Below are 21,826 nucleotides of genomic sequence, written 5' to 3'. Positions count from 1 at the left end.
AAATGCTAGCCTACTCAAGAAAACAAGTGTAAATCTATACTTACGAGGTCCAAGAAGATAACCAGCACTGTTCAAGGTCCATCCTCGTTTGTCTTTGGGCTAAAAATACAGGTGAAATACATGGAAGAGATCAAATAATAGACATTCTATAGGTGTAGTTGTATAGATGTCATTTTCTTACCAGTTAATACTTTTTTATATCACAAACAGCCCACCTTGCCATGAGCATGATGACAATGTTATATCAGGATGGACTTTGCTCCATTGCTTAAAGTTGAATCTTTGGAGTCAACATTTTAGTGTAGGATTTTAGCCATAGTTTCTTGCCTTATTTACCATGATCCAAACTTCTTTGGCATTGATATGTCAGGCTACAGTTTTGTGGTGGCAGGTAAAATGCAGAAGCATGAGTTTTATAGATATTGTAAATCTGTTTAGCTATTAACTGCTAGTATTGAGGACTAGGGTTAGGTTTAAGAGTCAGACCGTATGTTAGGATATAATAGGATTTTTAAATACAGCTTACCTGTAAAATCCTTTTCATGGGAATACATCACGGGACACAGAGGCTTGGTAATTACTTAGTGGGTTAGATAGCACCTTCAGGTGTTTGGACACTGGTAACCCTAATTACAAAGTGAGTTCCTCCCCTGTATAACCCCTCCCATATGGAGAGTATCTCAGTTTTGTAACAAAGCAATAAGTACCCCAACATATAATCCTGAAGAGGGGCGGGAGCTCTGTGTCATGATGTGTTCTCAAGAAAAGGATTTTACAGGTAAGCTGTTTTTAAAAATCCTCTTTTCTTGTTCATTCATCATGGGACACAGAGGCTTGGCAATTACTTAATGGGAAGTGCTAAAACAATGCCAAATTGAGGGGAGGGAGACACAAATCAGAAAAAAAATACAAGACCACCGACGGACAAGAGGATCTGCGCCCAAAGGCGGCATCCTCATGCCCTCTTACATCCACCTGATAGAATCTAGTGAATGCATATACCATCTTGAAGGTCTTAGCAAATTTCTCTCTAAAATGAAAAGGGTCATCATGTATTGTAACTCTTAAGGAGTCCAATATTTCAGCCATCTGCGTTTCCTCCCCCATAATACACAATAATAACTGGAGCAATCTCTCAGATGCGTCACTATGAACTGAAGACCAAGTTGCAGCCTTGTAGATCTGAGCCATGGAGGCCTGGTGATGCACTGTCCAAGAAGCACTAACCGCTCTACTTGAGTGTGCTTTAACGTGAAAAGGAGGAATCTTCTTTTTTATACCATGGGCCTGAATAATGACCTGCCGAATCCCATCTATAAATAGTGGATTTTGACACTGCCTGGCCCTTTCTGGGGCCTTCTGGCAGAATAAACAAACAATCAGACTTTCTTATCTGAGTGGTTGCCTGCAGATAGATACTGACTGCACTTACAACATCGAAAGAGTGTAAAAACTCCTTTTCCATGGACTGTGGATCTGGAAAAAAGGACGGTAGGACCACATCTGGATTCAGATGGAATCCTAATGCCCCGTACACACGAGCGGACTTTTCAACATCCAAAGTCCGTCAGACCGAGTCCGTCAGACTATCCGATCGTGTGTGGGCTGCAACGGACTTTAGCTTCGCAAAAGTCTGACGGACTTTAGAAATGAAGCATGCTTCAAATTTTCCCGACGGAACTCCGCCGGACCCGGTCCCCTTCGAAAACTCCGCTCGTGTGTATGCTACTCCGACGGACTAAAACCGACGCTAGGGCAGCTATTGGCTACTGGCTATGAACTTCCTTATTCGAGTCGGGTCGTACGTCATCACGTTCGAATCCGTCAGAGTTTAGTGTGATCGTGTGTGGCCAAGTCCGTTCGGCCGAAAAGTCTGTCAGAACTCCGTCGGAACTCCGGCGGAACTCCTTTGGAAGTCTGTCGGACATAAGTCCTCTCGTGTGTACGGGGCATAACACTACCTTAGGTAAGAAAGTCGGATGAGGATGCAACACCACCCTGTCTTTGTGAATTATCAAGTATGGCTCTTTACAAGAAAGAGGTGCTAGTTTTGAAACCCTTCTAGCCGAGGAAATGGCTACCAAAAAGACCAGCTTTTTTGTCAGAAGAATTAAAGAAGCATGGTGTAATGGTTCAAAGGGTTGTTCTTGTAAGCCAAATTCAGATCCCATGGGCACACAGGAGGTTTGACTGGCGGATTCAAGCACAGTACCCCCTGAACAAAGGCCCAGACCAGGGAATGAGAGGCAATTGGCTTTTAAAAGAATTCTGATAAGGCTGAGATCTGGACCTTGATCGTACTCAAAGCCAGTCCCATTTCAATGCCTAATTGAAGAAAGGCAAGAATCCTGCTAATGGCATACTTTCTAGGGTGCCATCCGCTGGTTTCACACAATGAAACATATGCCTTCCAGATTCTGTAGTAGATGAGTCTGGAGGCCAGCTTCCTAGCATTAACCGGAGTGAAAAGGACTGATTCCGAGAGACCACTGCCTTTTAGAATGTGGGTCTCAGCAGCCAAACCGTCAAATTTAGAATTTGTAAGGCAGGATGGAATATTGGACCTTGTGAGAGTAGATCTGGATGCAGCATAAGAACCCAAGGTCTCACCACTGCCATCTTTACGATCTCTGCATACCAAGGTCGCCTGGGCCAAGTCGGGGCCACCAGAACGACCGACTTTGCTTCCCTCTTGACCCTCCAAATGAACTGCAAAAGAAGCGGAATAGGAGAGAAGGCATAGATCAGAGCGTACTGATCCCATGGAATCGTTAAGGCATCTGACCCTTGTGTTAGCAGATCGTTAGCAGATTATTGTCCTTGATACAAAGCTGTCCAGTTTTTTCTTGAACCTGGACATAAACTGGTCTACATCCGGAGTACCCCAATTTTGACATATGGTCTGAAATATGTCAGGGTGCAGAGACCATTCTCCTGAACACAGCTGATGGCGGCTAGGAAAATCTGCACGCCAATTTTCTACCCCTGGAATAAAGACCGCAGACAGACAAGGAATATGCCTTTCTGCCCAGAGAAAAATACGATTCATCTCCTTTTGGGCAACCAGGCTCCTGGCATTTTTGGACTGTATCCAGACAGGATGACCCTGTAGTCTGCAAGTCCAGACCCTGAGGGCTAAACAAAGTGCCCGGATTTCCAGAATGTTGATGGGCAAGAGTTTTTCGGGTCTGAACCATCTTCCCTGGGTGGAAGCTTCCTCCAGAATTGCTCCCCAGCCTATTAGGCTGGCATCTGTGGTTACAAGTTTCCAATTAACTGGGACAAAGGTTTTTCCTTTTAGAAGATTCTTGATCAGTAACCACCAATTGAGGCTCTGGCGTACCCCTGGGGTAGGCACATTGGAAGGTCCAAAGCTTGAACCTTCTTGTTCCAGGCAGACAGGATGCTGTTTTGTAAAGGCCTCAAGTGAAACTGGGCTAAGAGACAGCCTCGAAAGAGGCCACCATCTTCCCCAGTAGACTCATACATAGTCGGATAGAGGGTTTTCTTTTTGCTGAGACTGCCCTGACCAAATCCTTTATGGCCCTGGCTTTTGACCTGAGTAAGAACACTCTGCTTTGGACTGTGTCTATGACCATGTCCAAATACTCTAGCCTCTTTAGTGGCTGCAAGGAAGATTTCTCTAGATTGAGGTACTCTAAGTACTTTACCGTGCAGAGCACATTGTGGCTTAGGTGTGTTAGGAAATAAGATGACGGAAGCACCTGGAACTCTGGGAAGCTACCCATCTGTCCTGAATCTCTTCCCATCAGGCGCTTGCAAACTGCATCAGCCTTCCCCCCACTCGGCTGAGCGGGGGCGCCCCTTCATAGAGAGGCTTTGGGGTTCTGTTTACCAGATCATGGGCCCCAAGGCTTCTTTTGTCCTTGGGCTTGTCTTTGGACCTTCCCCTAGTATTTGACTCGCCACTGCCTGGAGGATGAGGCTGGGGATAAAGAACGTCTAAATGAAGGATGTTTGCTCTTCCTTTTGACTGGTAACAATGTGATTTTACACCCGGTAATTTTCTGGATATATTTGTCCAAGTCATCCCCAAATAGGTGTTCTCCATGAAACGGGAACCCAGTTAAAAACCTTTTGCATGAAGCTTCAGCTGCCCAAAGCTTAAGCAAAGGGCCCTACACATGTGTACCAGCAGGAGAGTGAGGCGAGATGCCTGCTGAGCAGAACCCAAAATGGCATCAACCATAAAACACAAGGCTTTAGGAAGTTCTGCATAAACCTCAGTCTCCTCGGTAGAAAGGAGGCTAAGCACCTGCTTCATTTGTTCCTTGAGGAACTGGCACATGCCAATTGCTACAACTGTAGGTTGGACTACAGCGCTTGCCACGGAGGAAGAGGCTTTAAATAAAGTTTCCAACTTTTTATCAGTTGGATCCTTAAATCCTTGAGCATTGTCCACAGGACAGGTCAGGCTCTTATTCACAAGAAACAGCCACATCTATGGCTGGGACTCCTCACTTCTTGGTGAAACTTTCCTCCATTGGATAAGCATAGAAAACCTTTTAAGAGGAGAACAGAGTTTATCTGGGTGACCCCAGTCCTCATACAACAATTCATCCAATAAAGGGTGAGTTGGAAAGGCATACACAGCCTGTGGGGATTTCCGGGACTACAGGGAGGAAACAGAGGAAATGGAGGCCTCAGCAGAGGGCAATCTGTATGTGGAAAGCACCAATTCAGTATAGTATTGCACCTGCACTTTGAGGGCCTGGGAGGTAGAAGACATCTTCTCCTCTTCCCCTGATTCGTCTGACTGCACCTGATCCCTATCTTCTGATAGGGATCTTTCCTCATTATCAGAATGTTCATCTGATAGGGAACCCAAAACAGAGGGAGGGGTTCTACCCCTTTTCCTGCAATTTTTTAAGGAAGCTGTGACAAAGGTAGTAATCCTTCCTACCAAACCATCCAATGCAGCCTTTAAAGATTCTTCTGTAACATAAACAGGGGCTGAAACAATTTGAGAGGCTGCAAAACCTGACAGGGGTTCAGACTCATCCTGAGAGGCTGCCTCCAGTCTTGCAGGAGGGGTGGTATCCTGCAGGCATGTCCAGAACCCCTAGATGTAGGCGGTGATTTCCTGGTGCCTCTTACCTCCCCCTGAAGTCCTCTTACGAGGAGACATAGTCCGACGCTGCAAAGCACAGGTACTAGTGTAAAGCGCGATCACTGATGTGCTATAGTCTTATAATATAAACATTTGCTATACACTGTACAATCCGATGCCGAGTAGGTGTCTTAGATTTGCCAGGATCCGATCCACTGGGATGCTTACTAAGCCCACAGCTCTGTGTCCCACCACTTACAGGAGCTCTGTCGCTTTGGGCTTTTAAAACTGGCCGCTTTGCACCTGCGCACCAGCGTGCCGATCTCGCTGTAAAAGCACACCCCTGAATGAGCGCTTAGGACCATCATGGCAGCGGCCAGGGTGGGGGGGGGGGGTGGAGACCTTCAGAGGAATGCGTGGGACCCCCGGACTGCATGCAATCCCCCCTTTAGTGTTTATGTGGCAGAACCTGCAGCGGAGGAGGTTAGTGGCATTCACAGACCAGCTTCACATTGAGCGTGTATCCTGGAAGGCATGTAAGTATACACCAGGTTGTCTCTTACTCCCTCTAGTAGTTGCATGTCTTACCAGGTGGAAACCTGGTAAGACATGCAACTACTCACAGAAGATAATCCAAAATGTGTAAACTTTAGGATTGTGTTCACTTACCTTACCCCTGCCGCAGGAACTGCTGAGAACAGACAGATTTCAGCCTTCACCCATCATGGCGGGTAGCATTGTGCCAACATTCAGGGTTCTGGGTTCCTATTTAAAGGAATCTACTCCCTGGAGCTGTAAAAGTCTCTGCCAGGGACCTTTCGTGCCACTGTTTTATATTAGTGCACCAAGGTTTGGATCCCAGAGCCCAGCCCTCCAAGTAGAGGCATTACAGGCAAAACCTTTTTTCTTCTTATCAGGAGGCCCAGGTACCATCCATCTTAGATATTTGAGTATAGGCCCGAGGCATGGATCCGGTTGTATAGCTCCTAGACCCCCACAGGGACCATCAAGCAGAGTTTTCTTCTTAGCACATCTTTTACGTGACCAACCACCTTAGACACTGGTGAAAAAACTGAAGTACTCTACTTATGGGAGGGGTTATATAGGGGAGAAACTCACTTTGTAATTAGGGTTACTAGTGTCCAATCACCTGAAGGTACTATCTAACTAATTACCAAGCCTCTGTGTCCCGTTATGTATGAACAAGAAAGTAAGTTACCAAATACGCAACATAAACATATTTAAATATGTTCCTCTAACTGGTGCCAAAATTTCATATGCTGAAAACATTTTTCAATGTGCCCATGTCCTAAACAACTGTTCAAATTTTCAGAAGCTGAAAATCAGTGTACTCTTCCCAGGCTTCTTGATATTTATAAACAATTGGGTTTTAGACAATCCTTAATCCAGGATTGTTTCACAAAATTAGAGGCCACTGAAAAATATGCATACTTGAAAAATTATGAGGAGTAAAATGTCACCTGGGTCAGAAAAATTGCAATGGGTTTTCCTATTCAATAGCCAGGTACATCTCACAGCATCTGCTATTGTAGTAAGAGGTATGATTGCACTAGGCAGCCATCGGATTTGTGTTAGTTGCCTAAATGGTTGCATGGATAGTAATTTACGTAAATACTTAGAGAATATAATATATTACCATCGGTCATTAAAGTCCCCAGGACCCTACAAGCCTCACCCAAGAATAAGAAGGATTTGAATCAGGGATGCTGTGCCAACCTTTTCACAGTGCTTAGGTTACCTGTCCACGCATACCACCTATTCACATTATTTTCTAAATATGAGAATGTCTATCTGTCAGTAATAGTCAACTCTGACTGAAAGACCTACAGAGGCAGAAATGCATGATGACTGTTCATTGAACTAAGATTTTGAGTGTAAAAACAAATTGACCTAGTTGAATGCCAACAACAACTCCTATTCAAGTGACAGTGATTTATTTTATCATATTCTGGTCTTTTCTTTAACGTTTTAATTTTGTTTAACCACTTGACCACTGGGCACTTAAACCCCCTTCCTAACCAGACCAATTTTCAGCTTTCAGTGCTCTCACATTTTTAATAACAATTACTCAGTCATACAATACTGTACCCATATGACATTTTTGTCCTTTTTTTCACACAAATAGTGCTTTCTTTTGGTGGTATTTAATCACTGTTGGGTTTTTTATTTTGTGCGCTATAAATTAAGAAAACTTTGTAAAACAAATGAATTTTTCTTTGTTTCTGTTATAAAATTTAGCAAATTAGTCATTTTTCTTCATAAATTTTGGCCAAAAGTTATACTGCTACATACGGTATCTTTGGTAAAAAATAAGTACATATTGGTGTATATTATTTGGTCTTTGTAAAAGTTATAGAGTCCACAAGCTATGGTGCCAATATCTGAAAACTGATCACACCTGAAGTACTGACGGCCTATCTCAATTCTTGAGACCCTAACATGCCGGAAAAGTGCAAATATCCCCCAAATGACCCCTTTTTGGAAAGAAGACATTCCAAGGTATTTAGAAAGATGCATGGTGAGTTTTTTGAAGTTGTCATTTTTTCCCACAATTCTTTGCAAAATCAAGATTTTTTTTCATTTTTTTTTTTTTTACAAAATTGTCATATTAGCAGGTTGTTTCTCACACACAGCATATGCATAACACAAATTACACCCCGAAACACATTCTACATACAATGCTGGTCATTGCAACTTTTTATCCCGCACAGTATTTGCGCAGACATTTTTCAAACACGTTTTTTTGGGGACAAAACTGTTTTGTGCTTTAACAAAAAACAAAACAGTAAACTTAGCCCAATGTTATTGCATATTGTGAAAGATGACGTTACACCGAGTAAATAGATACCTAACATGTCACCCTTCAAAATTTCACACGCTCGTGGAATGGCGCCAAAATTCGCTACTTAAAAATCCTCATAGGCGACGTTTTGAAATTGTTTACTGGTTACATGTTTTGAGTTATAGAGGAGGTCTGTGACCAAAATTATTGCTCTCACTCTAACGTTCACAGTGATACCTCACATGTGTGGTTTCATATGTGGGCAGGACTTATGTATGCGTTCGCTTCTGCATGCAAGCACACGGGGACAGGGGTGCTTTAAAAAATATATATATATTTTATTGTACATTTTACTTTATTTTAGTTTGACACTTTTTTCCCCAAAAAATCCCTTGTAATAGGAATATGGTATGACAGGTCCACTTTACAGTGAGATATGGGGTCAAGAAGGACCCACATCTCACCTCTAGGCTGGGAAGCCTGAAATAATAGCGATGAAGTTGGTAGAAGCCACGGAGGGCGGTGGGGGGGCCTGTAGCTGAAGGCATCTTTCAGATATCCCCGCACAAAATCAAGGACGTTATATGATGGCCGGTGGGCGGGAAGTGGTTAAAACACATTTTTTTTAACACAAAGTTGTCCATTTATACAATATTTTTAACACATAGCATGTACATACCAAAATGACACCCCCAAATAGATTCTCTACTACTACTCTCCTACTCCTCCTGAGTACGGCGATACCACATGTGTGAGACTTCCACAGCCTGGCCACATACAGAGGCCGTGTACATCCAAGTATTGCTGAGCATAGCAAAGCATGGCCAAGTATGGCTCTGTGTGACAGAGAAGCACTGTGGGCACTACAGATCCAGCCCACAGTGATGCTGCCACGATCTCTCCCCTCTCCGCTCACACTGGACGGAGTGGGGAAAGAAGAACTGGATATCACACCAGTTTGTTTACATGTGATCGCTCCGTCAATTGATGGGGTGATTAGGTGGTAAACGGCCGCTATCCTCTGGACCTGGCAGTCATGGATGTTCTCGGTGCACACCCCAGGGGGTGGGCGAGAGTGGGATTCTGGGAGGACGTCACTGTACGCCCTTCCAGTAATATGTAACCGCCCTGTAGCCGTCATTCGGCTATGGGCCAGTTGGCAAGCGGTTAATAGTATATTAGGGCCGGATTAAGAACATCATGGTCTTGGTGCTGAGGATTTTGGTGGGGCTTTTAAAAAAAATAATAATAATTAAATAAAAAAAAAGTGCTAAATGTTTTTGTTATAACAAAATAAATGAAATAGAGCGAGGGAGGATGAGAGAGAGAGAGAAATGGGGTGAGAGATAAGGCAGGGAGGATGAGAAAGGGGGGTATGAGAGAGAGAGATAGAGGATGCGCATGAGCATGCATGGGAGTGACATCAATGCAGCCCAGCCAAGGCAAGTGACAGAAGGCACAGAACCCAGAAGGAAGGCCAGGTGAAGATGGAAGTGCCCATATTGATCACAGCAGATCACTGGAGGGCTCAGCCTGACAGGCAAGTGCACCCTAATGTTCTAATATGCTGTGCATACTTGTACATTATAATCTACCTCAGGGCCTCTAAAAAGAAGTAATGTTAGCAAAGTTTACTACCGCTTTAATATCACAGGATCCCAGGAACCTCTTATGGGGCCCCCTATTGACCTGGTGGCCCTTGGGCAGTGCATAGTTGCCAACATTTCAAAACTATTTTCAGGGACACTTTTTTTAACAGTGGTCTATTTAGAGTAGCTGACATGCCCTGTTCCTCTATACATCACAATAGTAATCAAAAAATTAAATCAGTGCTAATAATGGGCAGAACAAATATGAGAACTGAGAAGATTTCCTTTAGTTGAACTAACAAAAGTGTGCCCATTCTAGAGCCGGTAACATTGAGGATATTCAATATAATTTTAAAGAACTGCTTTTGTGGGTAACAGGCATGGTAGAGGAGTATGGATGGCATAAAAGTGGGAAGTATGTACAGGGGAGGCGTGTGGAGGGTATGACAGTGGGCACCATGTACATGAGAGTAGTGTGTGACAGTGCGCAGTATGTACAGGAGAGGATTGTGGGGGTATGACAGTGGGCACTATGTATAGGAGAGAAGTGTGGGACAGTGGTTAGTATGCACAGGAGAGGAATATGGAGACTATGACAGTGGGCACTATGTACAGGAGAGAAGTGTATGGCAGCGGGCACTATGTATAGGGGAGAAGTGTAGAGGGTATGACAGAGAGCAGTATGTACAGGAGAGGATTGTGGAGGGTATGACAGTGGGCACTATGTACAAGTAAGGAGGATGAAGGAATCTGGGAAGGAAAAATGTAAAGGTTTGTGAAAGGATGTTAAGGGACTTAATAGTGGTTAAGCAGGCCATACATGGATTGAAATTAAGCCAATTAAGAAGAGACCAGCCATAGTCCATCTATGTATGGGCTAGCTGGTTGAACACAAGTCAATCTATTAATCGACTTCAGTACAACCAGCCTGTCAGGTTTTTCCCAGAACAATCAATGCTGCCAGCTATAGTTAGCAAAACTGATCATTATATTGTGTGGGTAGGGAACTGGCAGAACACAATAACACTGCAGGAGTGATTCCCCTAACCAGAGGTCAGCAGGTGAGAGGGTGTGAGGGGACAGGCTAAGGATGGATATCAATCAGTTAGTGGGGGAAGTAACTAGGAGTGATTTCTTTTAGAGTGGGGTCTGTTGTTTGCAGGTTGGGAAATGGTCACGTGTGATATAAGTTGAAGGGAGGTGGCTAACATGGGAAGTGGCTGGGGAGTGACCTGGTTGGTGGTGAGTGTGAAATGGATGATGTGTTTAAAGTTTCTTTCATATTTTGTTAATGCTTACTCCCCTCTGAAAAGTGATCTGTGGTGGATTGCTTTTCAACGAGTGGTATAGCAGCAGCTGTTCATGAGGTTCTACTGCTACCTCCTTGTTTTTTTACATTGCTGAATGGTATTTTTACATTGTTGGACTATGCTGTTGGCTTGCAGTTGCAGAGTGGCCCCATTGAAATCAATAGGCGAGTCACTGTCAGTCAAACTCTCCAGGTTGAGTTAAAGATGCTGCAGCTAAAGAAATTTAAAACATCACAACTATGGCATTTGTACAGCCCTGTCCAAATGTATTTTTAAGATTTGGGTCAGGGGCGTGCGGTGAGGCAGTGGCTGGTGAGGCACTGGCTAGTATCAGAGCCAGATACACACAGGTTACATACTCCACAAATATTAGAGCGAGAACAATAATTCTAGCACTAGACCTTTTCTGTAACTCTAAACATGTAATCTGTAAAATAAAAAAAAAATTAAAGTGTCGTCTATGGAGATTTTTAAGTACTTAAGTTTGGTGCCATTCCACAAGTGTGCGCAATTGTAAAGCGTGACATGTTAGGCCGCGTACACACGCGCGGACTGTTTGCCCAACCTTGTTCGTCAAACAGTTTGGGCAAACAGTCCACTCAAAATTTGCATGAGCGGACTTGCCCACACACGAGCGGACTGTTTCAATGAACTGTTTGCCAAACAGTCCGCTCAACTTTTGAAATGAACGGACTCGCCCACGTAAGGCGGAGGCAAGTCCGCCCATTTCGAGCGCGTGTACAGGTAGGCGGGGCCCGCGAAGGAAACGTCGCGGGCTCCGCCGCCTGGAATGGGCTTAAAGGGGAACCCCAACGCCGAAAAAAATCGGCGTGGGGGTTCCCCCCAAGTCCACACCAGACCCTTGTCCGAGCACGCTACCCGGCCGTCCAGGAAAGGGGGGCGAGCGAGCGCGCCCCCCCTCCTGAGCCGTACCAGGCCGCGTGCCCTCAACATGGGGGGTGCCTTGGGGAAGGGGGGGCCGCGCGGCCCCCCCACCCCAAAGCACCTTGTCCCCATGTTGATGAGGACAAGGGCCTCTTCCCGACAACCCTGGCCGTTGGTTGTGGGGGTCTGCGGGCGGGGGGCTTATCGGAATCCGGGAGCCCCCTTTAAGAAGGGGGCCCCCGGATACCGGCCCCCCACCCTATGTGAATGAGTATGGGGTACAATGTACCCCTACCCATTCACCTGTGAAATAAAGTACAAAAAAAAACACAACACATGGAAAAAGTATTTTATTGCACAGCTCCGGGGGTCTTCCGTCTTCGGGGGTCTTCTCGCCGGACTCCTCCGCTATCTGTGTGTAGCTCTTTTGCTAGCGGAGGAGTCCGGCTTTCTTCCTCCCCGCCGCCGGCCTCTTCTCCCGACTTCGGGGGTCTTGTCCCCCTCTTCGGTTCTTCTGCCGGGCCACCGCGCCTGGTCCGGTGGCCCGGTCTTCTGTCGCCGTCTTCCGTTCTTCTGTCGCCGCCTTCGGTTCTTCTGCCGGGCCACCGCGCCTTCTTGTAGCTCTTTTAAAGGCGGTGGCCCGGTCTTCTGTCGCCGCTGTCGTCGTCGTCGCCGCCGTCGCCGCCGCCGCCGCCTTCCGTTCTTGTTCTTCTTCTTGTTGTTCTTCTTCTTCTCCTGGAGATGTTGACTCGACGATCTCTCCGGCCGGAATGCCAGAGCCGTGCTGTGCGGTCACTTATATAGTGACAATGGGGCGGTGTCACATGGTATATGTCACATGGGTTGGTCACATGGTGACCCCGCCCCCTTACGATGTCATAGTCCCCATGTGACATCAACCCATGTGACCAACCCATGTGACATATACCATGTGACACCGCCCCATTGTCACTATATAAGTGGCAGCGGAGCGTGTCCCTGGCATTCCGGCCGGAGAGCTCGTCGAGTCAACATCTCCAGGAGAAGAAGAAGAAGAACAAGAAGAAGAACAAGAACGGAAGGCGGCGGCGGCGGCGACGGCGGCGACAGAAGACCGGGCCACCGCCTGTAAAAGAGCTACAAGAAGGCGCGGTGGCCCGGCAGAAGAACCGAAGGCGGCGACAGAAGAACGGAAGACGGCGACAGAAGACCGGGCCACCGGACCAGGCGCGGTGGCCCGGCAGAAGAACCGAAGAGGGGGACAAGACCCCCGAAGTCGGGAGAAGAGGCCGGCGGCGGGGAGGAAGAAAGCCGGACTCCTCCGCTAGCAAAAGAGCTACACACACATAGCGGAGGAGTCCGGCGAGAAGACCCCCGAAGACGGAAGACCCCCGGAGCTGTGCAATAAAATACTTTTTCCATGTGTTGTGTTTTTTTTTGTACTTTATTTCACAGGTGAATGGGTAGGGGTACATTGTACCCCATACTCATTCACATAGGGTGGGGGGCCGGTATCCGGGGGCCCCCTTCTTAAAGGGGGCTCCCGGATTCCGATAAGCCCCCCGCCCGCAGACCCTGACAACCAACGGCCAGGGTTGTCGGGAAGAGGCCCTTGTCCTCATCAACATGGGGACAAGGTGCTTTGGGGTGGGGGGACCGCGCGGCCCCCCCTTCCCCAAGGCACCCCCCATGTTGAGGGCACGCGGCCTGGTACGGCTCAGGAGGGGGGGGGCGCTCGCTCGCCCCCTTTCCTGGCCGGCCGGGTAGCGTGCTCGTACAAGGGTCTGGTGTGGACTTGGGGGAACCCCCACGCCGATTTTTTTCGGCGTTGGGGTTCCCCTTTAAGCCCATTCCAGGCGGCGGAGCCCGCGACGTCTCCTTCGCGGGCCCCGCCTACCTGTACACGCGCTCGAAATGGGCGGACTTTCCGAGCGGGAACAGTCCGCTCATTTCGAAAGTACAGCGGACAGGCCCACACACGGGCGGACTGTTCGCTCAAACACAGTTTCAGCGGACAGTTTTTCGGAATTTCCGAAAGACTTTGTCCGTCCAACTGTCCGCTGAAACTGTCCGCTGAAAGCCCACACACGAGCGGACTGTCCGCCCAAACACTGTTCAGCGGACAAGGTTGGGCGAACAGTCCGCCCGTGTGTACGCGGCCTTAGGTATCTATTTACCGTGTAACATAAAAAGTTGTAACGACCGCAATTTTATTCCCTAGAGTGTCTGCTAAAACTATATATATATATATATATATATATATATATATATATATATATAAATAAAATGTTTGAAGGTTCTGAGTAATTTTCTAGCAAAAAAATAGGATTTTTATAACAGCTTACCTGTGAAATCCTTTTCTTGGTGTACATCATGGGACACAGCGCCATAGTAGTTACTATGTGGGTTATAAGCCACCTTCAGGTGATGGACACTGGCACACCCTAAGACAAGAAGTTCACTCCCTATATAACCACTTCCACTACTGGGACTACCTCAGTTTTGTAGCAAAGCAATATATGTGTATTAGAAGAGGGGAGAGACCTCTGTGTCCCGTGATGTACTCCAAGAAAAGGATTTTACAGGCAAGCTGTTATAAAAATCCTATTTTCTTTATCGTACATCATGTAACACAGAGTTATAGTAGTGTCCCTATGTGGGATGTCCCAGAGCAATGCCAACTGAGGTTAGGGAAACACAACAAAAGTAGGGCACCTATGAGACTAGAGGGCTTATACTGCTGCTTGCAGCACACTACGCCCAAAGGCAATATCCTCACGCCTTTTTACATCCACCTGATAGAATCTGGTAAATTTATGGACTGAAGACCAAGTTGCAGCCTTGCAAATTTGAACCTTGGAGGCTGGGTGATGCACTGCCCACGAAGCACTAACAGCCCTAATGGAGTGCACTTTGAGTCTTCCTCTTAAAATCTTAAGCTTCAACAATTACTTGCTGAATCCATCTAAAAATAGTAGATTTTGATGCTGCCTGTCCCCTTTTAGCAACTTGAGGCAACAAAAACAAAACATCAGTTTTTTTAATCTGAGCAGTCGCCTTCAAGTAGACTTTGACTGCACTCCCCAAATCCGGAGAATGTAGTGATTTCTCTTCTGTAGAACAGGGTTCTGGAAAAAATGAAGGCAGAATAATATCCTGGTTTAAATGAAAACCTGGCAATGGAAAATTAGGATGAGGATGCAGAGACCTGGCTTTTGATAGTACTCAAGGCCAGCCTCCGCTCTAACCCCATCTGCAGAAAGTCAAGGATTCTATCTATGACATACTTCCTGGGGTGCCAACCCCTGGATTCACACCAGGAGAGAAATGCCTTCCAGACTCTATAATATATGTTTCTGGAGGCTGGTTTCCTTGCATTAATCAAGGTAGATATCACAGAAACTGATAGCTCACACTACTTCAGAATGTGGGTCTCAATAGCCAAGCCGTTAAATTTAGCGCTTGTAAGGTAGGATGGAATACTGCACCTTGCGAGAGAAGGTCTGGGATGTGGTGGTAGGGTCCATGGTTCCCCCTACTGCCATTCTTATAATCTCTGCATACCAGGATTTCTGGGCCACACTGGGGCCACAAGAATCACTGACTTACCTTCCTGCTTGAGCCTCTGGAGAAATCGTGGAAACAGCAGCATAGGAGGGAATGCCTAAATCAGTGAGGACTGATTCCATGGGAACACCAAGGCATCTGTTGCGCATGCTAGTGGAACCCTTGTTCTTGACACAAAGTTGTCAATCTTTTTTGTTGAATCTGGACGTAAACAGATCTATGTACGGGATCCCACATCTCCGGCATCTTGCCAGGAAGATATCGGGGTGAAGGGTCTATTACTCAAGTAGTTCGCCTGCCAATTTTCTATTCCTGGAATGAAGACTGCCAATAGGCAAGGTACATTGTTTTCTGCCCACGTTAAGATATGATTCACCTCTCTCTGGGCCGCACAACTTCTTGTGCCCCCTTAGTGATTGATATAGGCCACTACTGTGGCATTGTCGGATTGGATCCTGACAGGACAATTCTGTAACCCGAACATCCAGGCCCTCAGGGCCAAGTGTGCTGGCCGAATCTCTAGAATGTTGATGGGCAAGGTAATTTGTGATCTGGACCATTTCCCTTGGACAGTTGCCTCTTCCAGGACTGCTCCCCAACTTGAAAGGCTGGCATCTGTTGTTACCACCTTCCAGGTAACTGGTAGGAAGGATTTTCCCTTCTGCAGATTCTTGGTTATTAACCCCCAACTGAGGCTCCGGCGCACCCTTGGAGGCAGACGCATTGGGAAATCTAACACGTGGACTTTCTTGTTCCAAGCTGATAGGATACTGTTTGCAGCAGCCTCAAATAAAACTGAGCATAAGGAACGGCCTTGAATGAAGCCACCATCTTTCCCAACAGCCTGGGATTATTGGTAAATGTTATACCCATAAACCCATGTATTTCCTTGTTATTTGAGAGGGCTGGGCTGGAAGGGGGCATGTGTCTTAGACCCCTTTCACACTGAGGAGCTTTGCAGGCCCTACAGCGCTAAAAATAGTGCCTGCAAAGCGCCCTGAAAGAGTCGCTGCTGTCTCTCCAATGTGAAAGCCCCGAGGACTTTCATACTGGAGTAGTGCGCTGGCAGGATGCTAAAAAAACAGTTCTGCTTGCAGAATTTTTGGAGCGGTGATGGAGTGGTGTATACACGGCTCCTAAACTGCTCCTGCCCATTGAAATCAATGGGGCAGCGCTGCTATCCCGCCAGCATAGCACTGCTGCAACAGCACTCTACGTTGGTTTTAACCCTTTCTCAGCCGCTAGTGGGGGGGAAAAGCACCCTGCTAGTGGCCACATAGCACTGCAAAATTGATGGTAAAGCACCGCTAACCCACCGTCCCAGTGTGAAAGGGGCCTTATAGACACATACCCCCTTCTATGACACTGCAGTGAAAGGACAGCCTCCACTGCAGCATTTTTATTGGACAGCTGAGGCCAGTGGTACTTTTGAGCTAGCGTGCTAGCTTGTATTTAAACTGGCTGCTCTGTATGTAGCTTCTGACAGGCTGCACAAGGAGCTTTGTATCTCTGAAACCATAGGTCCTAGGAGCCCCAAATTGTGACCATTGTTGGGGTAGATCTTCAGCTATCTATGACCCTTGAAACTCAATCTTTTTTTTTGCCAAACGGGCCTATGTTAAGGTAAGGGGCCAGGAGCTGTAGCTCTAATAACCCTTATGTTAATCTGGCCCTGTAGTATATGTTACTGTCTTGTTGATGGTAAATAAAATTAACATATTAGAACTAAGAAATTAGCTGTTTTGGGGTTTTAAATCTATTATTGCCATTCCGTGCCACATTTAATACTAGTTCATGTTGTTTACTACTCTTTTATATTAGCATTATTGGTTGCTATTAACATCCTTTAATGTGTCCTTTAACCACTACAGATCCGCGCTATTGCCAAATGACGGCATTAGCGCGGACCTACATTTCCGGGACTACGTCTATTGACGTGGTCCCGGTTACGAGCGGCCTGCGAGCCCCCTGAGGGGCGCGCGCGGCGCGCTCTGTGATCGGCGAGTCCGTGAGACTCGCCTGATCACCGATCCGTGTAAGGGGTCGATCCCGACCCCTTATCACGTGATCAGCTGTCAGCCAATGACAGCTGATCATGTGATAGAACGGAGCCGGTAATCGGCTATTATTCCTCCTCGTGCTGACAGCGCGAGGAGAGAAAAAAAAAGCCGATCGCCGGCGGCCGTGATCGGGACATCAGTCCCGATCACGGCCATCAATACAAGGGACCATCTGCCACCTGCCTGTGCCCACCTGCCTCCCGCAGTGCCATCCTGAAATAAAATAAAAGCAAAAGTAAGTGCCCCCCGTCAGTGCCCCCCGTCAGTGCCCATAGTGCCCACAGTGCCACCCACAGTGCCACCCCACAGTGCCACCCACAGTGCCACCCCACAGTGCCACCCACAGTGCCACCCACAGTGCCACCCAATCTGCCTCAAAGGTGCTGCACCCCAGTGCCGCCCATCAGTGCCCAGCAGTGCCGCCCATCTGTGCCCAGCAGTGCCGCCCATCAGTGCCCAGCAGTGCCACCTATCAGAGCCACCTATCAGTGCCACCTATCAGTGCCCATCAGTCCCATCTATCTGTGGTACCTATCAGTGCCCATCCGTGCCACCCATCCGTGCCACTTATCCGTGCCACCCATCCGTGCCATCTTATCTGTGCCCATCTTTGCCCATCAGTGCCGCCTTATCTGTGCCCATCGGTGCCGCCTTATCTGTGCCTATTAGTGCCGCCTTAACTATGCCTATCAGTGCCCACCGGTGCAGCCTATCAGTGCCCACCAATGCAGCCCATCAGTGCCCACCAATGCAGCCCATCAGTGCCCACCAATGCAGCCTATCAGTGCCGCCTAATCAGCGCACTTCAATGAAGGAGAAAAATGACCCGTTTGCAAAATTTTATAACAAACTATTAAAACATGATTTTTTTTTTTTTTTTTTGCATCTTTTTTTGTTTGTTTAGCAAAAAATAAAACTCCGAGCTGCAACTAAATACCACCAAAAGAAAGCTCTATTTGTGGGAAAAAAATGATAAAAATTTCATTTGGGTACAGTGTTGTATGCCCGCGCAATTGTCATTCAAAGTGCATCAGCGCTGAAAGCTGAAAATTGGTCTGGGACTGAGGGGGGTTTAAGTGCCCAGTAAGCAAGTGGTTAAACAGAAACTTTGCAGAAATTTCTTGATCTGAAAGTGTTACCTGACTGCAGCAAAGACAAATCAGGTGTGACAAAGCTGTAAAAAATGTCAAAAGTGGATAAACAGAAATACAAATCCTTTGACAGGTAAAACACAACCCTTATATGACCTGTATTTAACCTGTGTGTTTAGTTGTTTGCCTGGCGTTGAGTTTTAACATTTTATAGCAGGTATATAAATGTGTATACACTCAACATAATTGGTCCATATCATTTATTTGTACACCCTGGGGAGGGAGTACCTTGCAAATATGTAGATCTGAGTGTCCTTCACTCCCAGGACCACTCCTAGGCCTTTCTCATAGACAGCTGCCTTCCTCAGGTATGATGTAAGAGCTTTTCTACTACAATGTTAAGGGAAATCACTAAGCACAATGATAGAAAAGTCCTGATAAAAAATACTAAGAACAAATAAAGAAAGCATCCTGTATAAGGAAAGATGTGACAAGGAGCTCAGAACTGCACCTGCTGTCTGGACCTGGATATAAGTACATAATATTCACATGGCTGTTAGTTACTATATAAATATATATATATATATATATATATATATTCCTTACAACTAAAACTAAAAATTGTAAACCCAATGCATTGATAAAACTTTTTAAGCAAAATAATGACCTTGACCAAAGCCTATGGGATTTTTCTTACCATTAACGTGTAACCAGAACATTCCGTTGCCATGGCACAGAGAAGAAAAGAGACACACAACAGAGTCTGTGAATTCCGCATCTACAGGACAACAAAGTCATGTGAGATATGGTTTGTTCCTCTTTTACAAGGTGTACAATTGGCCTTAATTTTTTAGGGCATACAGAAGTTTAAAAAGTGCAGCCATAATGGTAAATAATCAGAATTTTTATTTTATTTTACTCACAGTTTATGGAAATGTCATTAACTAAGCATTAAATATATTTGTGGGATTATTCAGTTAGCTAAACACCAGGCACATACAGTATATACAAAAGAATTTAAAAAAAAATCACTAAACATAATTTTAAGCAACTAGTGTACGTACCTCAATTTGTCTTCATATCACCCTCCTGTAATCAACTGTAACTGAAAAATTCCCACAACAGGACTCAAACTGCTAAGAGAAAGAACTAGCCCTAGGAGCCATTCAAGCTCTGTTGCAGTGAACATCTACTAACAGACAACATACATGTAGGTGTAGGAGGTGAGTATACTTTGAGTGATGCTGCTCCTATAGTAATCAATTAACAGTCTGGGGACCTGTTCTGAATAAACTAGGATGCCACTGCAGAGCAAGACCTGGCTATACTGAGTAGCAGGGGTGCTTGGATAAAAAGACTGACTCAACAGAATTATTAAACTTTTGAATTTTAATTTGCATGTGTTTCAATTATGTGTTGGTCCACTCAAAGGACAAGAGGACACTTTTTATGTCTGGAAGAAAAGAGCTGTGGAAATTTGAAATATATTCCCTCAAGAACTATTTCTTTCAGCTCATTCGATTCCTTAAAAAAGAGCTGGATGCATTCCTAAATGCACAAGATATAAATGAATACTATTTATAGGAAATAACACCAGAGATTGTTGATCCAGGCAATATTCGATTCGATGTTTTATGGGGGACCAAGAAGACATTTTTTTTGCCCCATTGGAGCAAATTGGATCATGATTTTTTTAGGAGGGTTTTTGCCTTGCTCTGGATCAACTGTGGGTATAGATTTCTGTATATGAAGTTTTCTATTTATTTATCCTATTTTTTTTTTATTGGTTGAACTAGGTTGGCTTGTGTATTTTTTTCAACCTATGTAAATAAGTAACTGTGTTTAGCCACTTGAATTCCAGCTTCAAGAAAATAACAGCATTAATAAACATGTCATGACCTTACCTATATAATGTTATACAATCTCAAGAGCTTGGCAAGCTATGTTATTGAATGTATAGGCTAAAACAATGTTGGCAATAGCCAAAAAACACTAGAAACAGCACAGAAACAGAAACCCACCGCAACCATTTGAGGTTGAGCTTCTATTAAGCCAGCCATACATGGATTTTTCGATCCATGTATGGGCTAGCTGGTTATACACAAGTCCTTCTATCGACTGACTTGTCCACAACCAGCTTTTCGGGTTTACCCGAATGATCAGTGCCATAAGCTGTAGCCAGAAACATGATGCCAGAATACAATAGCTTAGCGAAAAGGAATGCACACATTTGATGTGGATGGGGAAATAAGTTCAAAATTTTTTGTTCAACCTCCTAGTTGAATGAAAAAAAAATTAATCATGTATGACCTACCTCCTTAGGTTGTCTATAGTCCAATGAATACAAACAATACTCCTGTTTTCAAAAATACACATCTTGAACACCAGGGCACCTTTCAGTCTGAACCATAGATGGGACCTGGACTTATTTTTTAAATAATGTTCTGTTGGGACAATGATGTTTATATCTTTGGAATGTATTAGTGTTTACCATCATCAAGTGCTTTCCTCTTCCCATTTGTCATTTCACTAATGATTTTAATTATTGGGCTTCCCCTCTCTAATTGGTTGGGTAGTAGATGCTGAACCCCATAAAAGTTTTAATCATTTTGCGTTTTATTATACTATGAGTAAGGCCACAGTGATCGAAATTCGGTAGTATTATTTTACTGCATGTAGTTGTGTAGCCAATAAAGATTTTCAACATTTGAGTCCACCGAGTTTCCGGCTTATACTGTACATATCAATGTTAAAAGTGCTCAGGGACTGCACATCCCAGCCACGTGCATCAATTTTCAGCCTTGGATGGCATTACCGGCAGTAGAGTTTGGGTATTACATTGAGTGATTCTAGTAGAAACAGCAGTGGTTTACAGAAACCTACAGCAACCATTTAAGGTTTAGCTTCTATTAAGCCGGCAATACATGGAACAAAATGTGGCCAGTTCAGCAGGGACCAGACAAATTTTGATCCATGTATGGGCTAGCTGGTTGTCCACAAGTCGATCTATCGATTGCCTTGTGGACAATCAGCTTGTGCGGTTTACCTGAATGAACAGTACCACCAGCTGTAGCCAGGAACACTGATCATTGTATTCTGCTAGCGGGGATATCTCTCCTCCAGCAGAATACAGTAGCTCAAGTGAAAAGGGTTCCCCCTATCCACGTCAAATGTTTGGATGGGGGAATCAGTTCATTATCTTTTGTTTAACCTGCTGGTTGGGTGCATATAGTTCAATGAATACAAACAATACTACTGCTTTCAAAAAATGACCTGTAATAAATGGTTAATTATGATGTCCTAGAGAGTAAATGCCTATTTTGAATTGTTTTTCTACACTATGGAGCATATGAAAACACAACATAACACAGGGATGCTGTGCCAGGATTTATAGACATGTGTAAGGATGGACAGATATGTTTCCACTGATCATATGTTCATATCATATGTTTTCACAGGATAATATAATAT

General features: G+C 45.3%; 1 protein-coding gene across 1 annotated transcript in view; it reads right to left on the bottom strand.

The window, feature by feature from the left end:
* Window positions 1-21,826, bottom strand: part of LOC143933892 (galanin peptides-like) — a 64,945-nt gene that overhangs the window by 42,393 nt on the left and 726 nt on the right. The window contains exons 2-3 of the mRNA XM_077457002.1: window positions 19,053-19,133; window positions 45-99 (exon numbers count right to left, since the gene is read on the bottom strand). Coding sequence (XP_077313128.1) covers window positions 45-99; window positions 19,053-19,133 — 136 coding nt within the window. The remainder of the gene's footprint in view (window positions 1-44; window positions 100-19,052; window positions 19,134-21,826) is intronic.

The sequence above is a fragment of the Lithobates pipiens genome, unplaced genomic scaffold (genome assembly GCF_037356315.1).
Source record: "Lithobates pipiens isolate NorthernLeopardFrog02 unplaced genomic scaffold, aLitPip1_a1.2 Scaffold_27, whole genome shotgun sequence".
Taxonomy (NCBI): Eukaryota; Metazoa; Chordata; class Amphibia; order Anura; family Ranidae; genus Lithobates; species Lithobates pipiens.
Note: the sequence above shows the minus strand (reverse complement) of the source record. Positions and strands in the feature narration are given on the sequence as shown.